Genomic DNA, 6,971 nt, shown 5'->3' on the forward strand with positions numbered 1-6,971 from the left:
AAAAAAAAAAAAAATTAATTAATTTGAGGTTAGCAAAGTTATTGAAAGAGAGAAAAAATAAATTGGAAAAAAGTTAATTTGAGGTTATAAGTTCTAGCATCCCTACAGGATGATGGAACTGGGGCACCTGAATCTTATCCTGCATGCAAGCTCCAAAAGGGTAAGAAAGTTTTCTGTGCTGCCTCTACACTATTCCCAGTGCCTGACAAATAGTAGACTCCTTAAATATCTGTTTAATAAGTTAATGTCACCAAAGGAGGGAAACTGTGAATCAGAAGCAAAGTTCCAGATTGAAGGCATTCAAAAACATAGTCTGAACCCAATCATGGTCCACCAGGTTTCACCTACTTTCACCCACATACTCCTACATCTGAAGCCTGGGGAATGGGGTGGGGAGATGAAGCAGGAATCATAAGTCGCTACTAACTCCTGTTAGAGAGCCCAGGAGGAATAAAGAGAACATTAGGATTAGAGCTACTTTGGGGAAAAAAATTATGAACTCAAGAAAAATTTTAAGACTAGGGCTATTGAGGTAACAGTTTGTGGAGTTTTAGGAAGGGAGATTGGGAAAACCAGGGGCTAAGGAAGTTTCTACTTCTGTGTTAACATTAACATCACTCACCACTCCCATAGCTCAGCCCATCCTGGGATCAGTTTCCAGGAGCCCCAGAGGAAGCCAAAGGCCTGGCTTCCATTACCAAAGCTGCTTCCTGACTCATTCTTGAGTTTAGCCCAATGATCTCCCCCTTTCTGGACCCTTCTCTCTACAGTTTCTTAATTCTCCCCACCCTACACATCATGTATAACAAGAAATGTAATGGTCCTTTAATGTGCGTGGGTAATTGAGAGCAGGAAGGCAAGGAGAGGTTCTGTTCCCCTTAAAAGAAATGACTGAGACCCTTTTGATGATCTTTCTTTGATAGCTGCACCTCTTCTCCCTTTCTCCGTCAATCCCTCCTTTTTCCATTTTCCTGGCCTTAAAGCAGTCCCGCGCTTATCCACATAAAACCTCTGCACCTTCTTTAGGATCTGATCCGGATATCTCAGATGCTCTTTTTCACCCTTGGCCAAACTCTGGAGCCGCCTCTGCAGCCCTTATGGAGCCCCCTGTCTTCCATGGCAGCCCCTCCCCACTCTTTTTTCTCAACCCAGCCTCTTTACTGCCAAAACTGCTGCTGTCTGACCCAGTGTAACCCAGCAGAGGGTGGACTGAGAGAAGGAATGGGGAGGGATCAGCGTGTGGGCCACCAAACTACAATTCCAGATTTTAGAGGAATTCACTGCCTCATTTTCACCTAGCAGCCTGGCTGGTGGAAGGGCAGGTAGGGGAGGAGACCCAGGGGAAGTGGCCAAGAGAGAGAGATATATATATATTTTTTTCAGTCTGAGAATGGAATCACAGGCAAAAATGAAACTTGGGTATCCCTTCATCCACTACCCAGGAATCAGACTTTTCATCCCTTTTGTCACCTGGGACACAGAACAGTGACACCATGTGTGTCAAATATAGACGCATTGTTTAACACTTGGTAAAATATTTTAGATAGCATATCTTGAAGAAAATCCAGGTCTCTCAATCTCCCCTTTAAAAAAAAAAATCATGGATTCAGCAGTCCCAAGGCAAAGAAAAAAGATTAGAGTTGTGGCAGATTTGAGAAAGAGGAAAGGAAGAGTGTCAAACCCCATTTTCACTGAGGGCTATTTTTCAAACCGTGGGTCTTCATCCATTAGTGGATGCATTTTGATGGAGTATATTAGCAAAGAATAGAAGAGAAATAGTAAAGTATTATTTGAGGTATGTCTATACAAGATACAAAGTGTATTTCTTGGCCAGATGCAGTGGCTTATACCTGTAATTCCAATACTTAGGGAGGAGGATTACTTGAGGCCAGGAGTTTGAGATTAGCCTGGCCAACATGGGAAAACCCTGTGTCTTCAAAAAGTACAAAAATTAGTCATGCATGGTGGTGCACGCCTATAATTCCAGCTACTCAGGAGGCTGAGGCATGAGAATAGCTTGAACCCAGGAGGCAGAGGATGCCGTGAACTGAGATCACGCCACTGCACTCCAGCCTGGGCGACAGATTGAGACTCTGTCTCAAAAATTTTTTTTTTATTTCTTACTAGGGATCAAAAAGTTTAAAAGTTGCTGACTTAATAGGGCCATTTGTGAATTTCACTCAAAAACAAATAATTGCCAATGCCAGGCATGGTGGCTCAAGCCTGTAATCCTAACGTTTTGGGAGGCAGAGGTGGGTGATCACCTGAGATCAGGAGTTCGAGACCAGCTTGGCCAACATGGTGAAACCCCGTCTCTGCTAAAAATACAAAAAAATTAGCTGGGTGTGGTGGCATGCACTTGTAATCCCAGCTACTCAGGAGGCTGAGGCATGAGAATCGCATGAACCCAGGAGGCGGAGGTTGCAGTGAGCTGAGACCATGCTACTGCACTCCAGCCTGGGTGATAGAGTGAGACTCTGCCAAAAAAAAAAAAAATTGCCAAAGCTGGGAAACAATCAAGATGTCCTTCAGTAGGTGAATGGATAAATAAGTTGTGACACATTCAGACAGTGGAATATTATTCAGTACTAAAAATAAGTGAGTTATCAAGCCATGGAAAGACATGGAGAAAATTTAAATGTATATTACTAAGTCAAAGAAACCCATCTGAAAAGGATACATACTGTGTAATTCCAACTAATCACAACTGGAGATGGGAAAAAGATCAATGGTTGCCAGGGGTTAGCAGGGATGGGGAGATGAGCAGACAGAGCACAGAGGATTCTTACGGCAGCGAAACTACTCTGTGTGATAATATAGAGGTGACCAGGCACAGTGGCTCATGCCTGTAATCCCCAGCACTTTGGGAAGCTGGGGCAGGTGGATCGCTTGAACCCAGGAGTTTGAGACCAGCCTGGGCAACATGGCAAACCTTGGCCTCTATTAAATGTACAAAAAAATCAGCCAGGTGTGGTGGTGCTCGCCTGTAGTCCCAGCTGCTTGGGAGGCTGAAGTTGAAGGATTATTGGAGCCCAGGAAGTTGAGGCTGCAGTGAGCTATGATCATGCCACTGCACTCCAGCCTGGGCAACAGAGTGAGACCCTGCCTCAGAAAAAAAACAAACAAAAACAAAAAAAGATAATATAATGATGGATACATTTCAATATAAATATGTCCAAGTCAATAGACTCTATAACACCAAGAGTGAACCCTAATGTAAACTATGAACTCTGAATGATAATAATGTGTCAATGTAGGTTCATCAATTTTAACAAACACACCACTCTAGTGAGGGATGTTGATAATGGGGGAGGCAGTGCCTGTATGGGGGCAGAGGATATATGAACATCTCTGTACCTTCTGCTTAATTTTGTTGTGAACCTAAAACTGCTCTAAAAAATAAAGTCTGTTTGTAAAATAAAAAACAAAATCTACCTGTATCCCGGGCATGGTGGCACACACCTGTAATCCCAGCTACTTGGGACGCTGAGGCACAAGAATCACTTGAGCCCAGGAGGCAGAGGTTGTAGTGAGCCGAGATCGTGCCACTGCACTCCAGCCTGGGCGACAGAGCAAGACTCTGCCTCAAAAATATATCTACTTGTAAAAAAATGTTTTTAAGAATAAAGACATACTGTTAATATTTTTTCCAGGAAAAAAAAAAGAATAAAGGGATGAAAGGTATTCCTTTCCCCACTCCCCTTTAGAGAAAAAAAAAATTACACTCAGCCCAATTCCCTCCTCATGCTTTATTTTCCATACAGCTTGTTTCCATCCACACCTCCTCTGGTCTCATCCATGCTGATTCCAGGGTCCAGGTTCAGATCTGAGGTCTGTAATGACAGGTGAAGCCCTGCCCATACCATTTCCTAGTGGCCAACACCCCCACCCACCACAGCCTGATGAAGCATCTGTCAAGCAGCGTTTCTTATTCCCTGAAAGAAGAAATTAAAGGATGAAATTCACACACTTCCATATCCTCAGTCTCCTCCCATTCATGTCAATATGCTAAAAGGGACCCTCATCTATCTGGACTGGAGAAGGGGACTATCTGCATTGGGGTGGGGGGAGGTTTGGGGGATGACTGCTCTTTGAATGAATGGTATCAAAGTGAAGAGATTCTGGATTTTGTAGAGTCCTGCCCTAAGGAACAACTTTGTACCACTATCTAACCATCACTCATCTTTTACTGGCATCTCCCTAATCCAGACCCAACCCCTCTTTTCAGTCTCCATCTCATAAGTCAGCCCCCTTAGTCCACCTGCTCATTGATTCCTGACTCCACCCAGTGATTCTCCATGTTCTGTCTTCTCAGTCACCTCAAATGCTCTATGGCCCAAAGGGCTCCCCAGTGTCAGCTACCACAGAGGCAAAAGGGACCAATTTCATTCCATACACCTCCTTTCCCAAGCCCTTTCTCCCAAGCTCCTTCCCTCGGCACCCTTAACCCACAACTCACAACAGAGAATCTCGTATCCCTGAGGGCACACAGTAAGGCTGCCTCACTCCTCTTGCATGCTAAGGATTCGCAGCAGGATATTGTACACTTCATGTTCCATGTAGCCCTGTAGATGGCAGGAAAGGAAGAAAAGGAGATGAAGAACAGAAAAGGAAGATAATGATGTCTACTTTTCAGGATTGCTGTGAGGACTACAACCATGAATATGAAGCAAAGCACCGGGTACACAATAGGTGTTCCATTCTTTGTAGTTATTATTCTTAACAAGGGAGCAAGACACCAACCTCTTCTTCCCTGTTGAGGACTAAGTGGCTCCAGGAGGAGACTGAGACAGGGTATTGGGTATTGGGGACAGGAAAAGTCCTTACTATAGGCCAGGGAATTGAAATGGAGGGGGAAACACCTCTCCTTCTCACATTCATGCACAACCTCTCTTGATCTACCAAATGAGATCAGAGACCTGGCACTGGATCTGGCTTTCTGAGAAATGGCAAGTATGTACAGGGATCCTGGAGAAGAGAGAGGGACCCTAAATGAATACCCTGTACTCAGTTTTATGTCTATATGTCCCTCAAAACTCCACCATGCTCACCCGAGCAGCATTCAGTAGATGATTCCTGTAGGTGGAGATGATCTCTTCATTGTTCTTTTGGGAATCCTGGGAATGAACATCAATGGGAAGTCACATGTCTGCCCTCACCCAAGCATGAGGAGCAACACAATGAAGTGGTCAGCAGTACCAGGTGGGCTCCTTGGCCCATCACTGGTCCATTCTGGACCACTGCCTAGCCAGGCCTCTGTAATTCCTAGAATGTCTCCCATATATACATCACTTTCACTGCCGACATTCTTCTCCAGCACCATCCCTGACAGCCAAAACATACCTGCAGCTGCAGGGCAAGGCGAGCATTTTCTCCCCGAATTGCTAGAACCTCTTCTGAAAGCTGCTCCAGCTTCTTCAACAACTCCTTGATCTGAGGCCAAGAGGAAAGAGGCAACCAATGAGGCTCAAGGTATGTCTCCCATAAACACCACCCAGGGTCAAGGTCAGCTTCCTTTTACTGAGTATTTAATATGTGCCAATTTTACACAAATTGTCTCATTTAACACTCAAAACAGCTTTTCTTCTGCATGGTGTTCACTAAAAGTAGGAATAACAATGTAAAAGCTAATTAAGGTCACAGACTTCAGTGAAACCCTTAAAAGTCCAAATCTTCTTGATATTGTGAACTGTACACCTTCCAGTTTAGTTTCTTCTGGACTTTCCTCACTTAATTGACAGTTACCTTTTACAATTTGCAGACATTATGATTAAAATTGGGCCTCTGCTGTGATGATTCCTATTTCCTCTCATGTTTTAAAGTGCAGACTAACATTTAAGTGAAAATTAGCATCAAGTAGTGCAGACATTTGTATGCATTTCCTTGATTCAATTTGTGACCTTACCAGTTTTGAATTGGAATTGAACCATTTCTTAGATAAAGGAAACTAAGTATATTGCTGCACTTTTAAGTTTTCAAAACAGTGTTTAAAAATTGCATTGTTTTTATTTTTTTTTTTTAACTCAGTTTAAAAAGACTAAAACGTTCTTTCAAAAGAGGCATCTAAATGCATTCCTAATTTTGTATATGGGCTTAGGTTTTGTAACCAATAAAAAAAGCTGCTATCAAATATGATAAAACATTGAAAACTTAAAAAAAAATAAATAATAAAACAACTTTTCTTCTGAGAGGAGCAATACTTCTCTGAAGGAAGTTTGGTTTTTTTTGGGGGGGATTTGTTTGTTTGTTTTGTTTTTTTGTTTTTTAGACTGAGTCTTGCTCTGTCACCCAGGCTAGAGTGCAGTGATACCATCTCTGCTCGCTGCAACCTTCGCCTTCAGGTTCAAGTGATTCTGCCGCAGCCTCCCAAGTAGCTGGGATTACAGGCATGCGCCACCACACTCGGATAATTTTTTGTATTTTTAGTAGAGACGGGGTTTTGCTATGTTGGCCAGGCTGGTCTTGAACTCCTGACCTCAGGTGATCCACCCACCTCAGCCTCCTAAAGTGCTGGGATTACAGGCGTGAGCCACTGCACCCAGTCTGTTTTGTGTATGGAGGCACGGTCTCACTCTGTCACCCAGGCTGGAGTGCAGTGATGTGATCTCAGCTCACTGCAACCTCTAAATCTGGGCTCAAGGCAACCTCAGCCTCCTGAGTAGCACAGGCACAGGCACGTGCCACCACACTCAGCTAATTTTTGTATTTTTTTGTAGAGTTGGGGTTTTGCCATGTTGCCCGGGCTGATGTCAAACTCCTGGGCTTAGGCGATCCATCCACCTTGGCCTCCCAGAGTGCTGGGATTATGGGCATGAGCCACCGTGCTCCGCCTGAGGGAAATATTATTATCTACATTTTGTAGATAAAGAGACTGAATTGGCCGGGCGTGGTGGCTCAAGCCTGTAATCCCAGCACTTTGGGAGGCCGAGATGGGCGGATCACGAGGTCAGGAGATCGAGACCATCCTGGCT

At 44.0% G+C, this 6,971-nt stretch overlaps 1 protein-coding gene and 1 pseudogene across 3 annotated transcripts in view; both read right to left on the minus strand.

Moving 5' to 3' along the window:
- Window positions 1-6,971, minus strand: part of LOC105550294 — a 931,651-nt pseudogene that overhangs the window by 444,134 nt on the left and 480,546 nt on the right. The window lies entirely within an intron of this gene.
- ANKRD35 (ankyrin repeat domain 35) overlaps window positions 3,741-6,971 on the minus strand; it is a 22,172-nt gene continuing 18,941 nt past the window's right edge. For both annotated transcript variants that reach the window (XM_011995177.1, XM_011995178.1), the window contains 4 exons: window positions 5,344-5,433; window positions 5,052-5,117; window positions 4,460-4,565; window positions 3,741-3,935 (listed from right to left, as the gene is read on the minus strand). In XM_011995177.1, the coding sequence (XP_011850567.1) occupies window positions 4,503-4,565; window positions 5,052-5,117; window positions 5,344-5,433 (219 nt within the window). In that variant the 3' untranslated portion in view covers window positions 3,741-3,935; window positions 4,460-4,502. The remainder of the gene's footprint in view (window positions 3,936-4,459; window positions 4,566-5,051; window positions 5,118-5,343; window positions 5,434-6,971) is intronic.

This window comes from Mandrillus leucophaeus, unplaced genomic scaffold, assembly GCF_000951045.1.
Source record: "Mandrillus leucophaeus isolate KB7577 unplaced genomic scaffold, Mleu.le_1.0 Scaffold475, whole genome shotgun sequence".
Taxonomy (NCBI): domain Eukaryota; kingdom Metazoa; phylum Chordata; class Mammalia; order Primates; family Cercopithecidae; genus Mandrillus; species Mandrillus leucophaeus.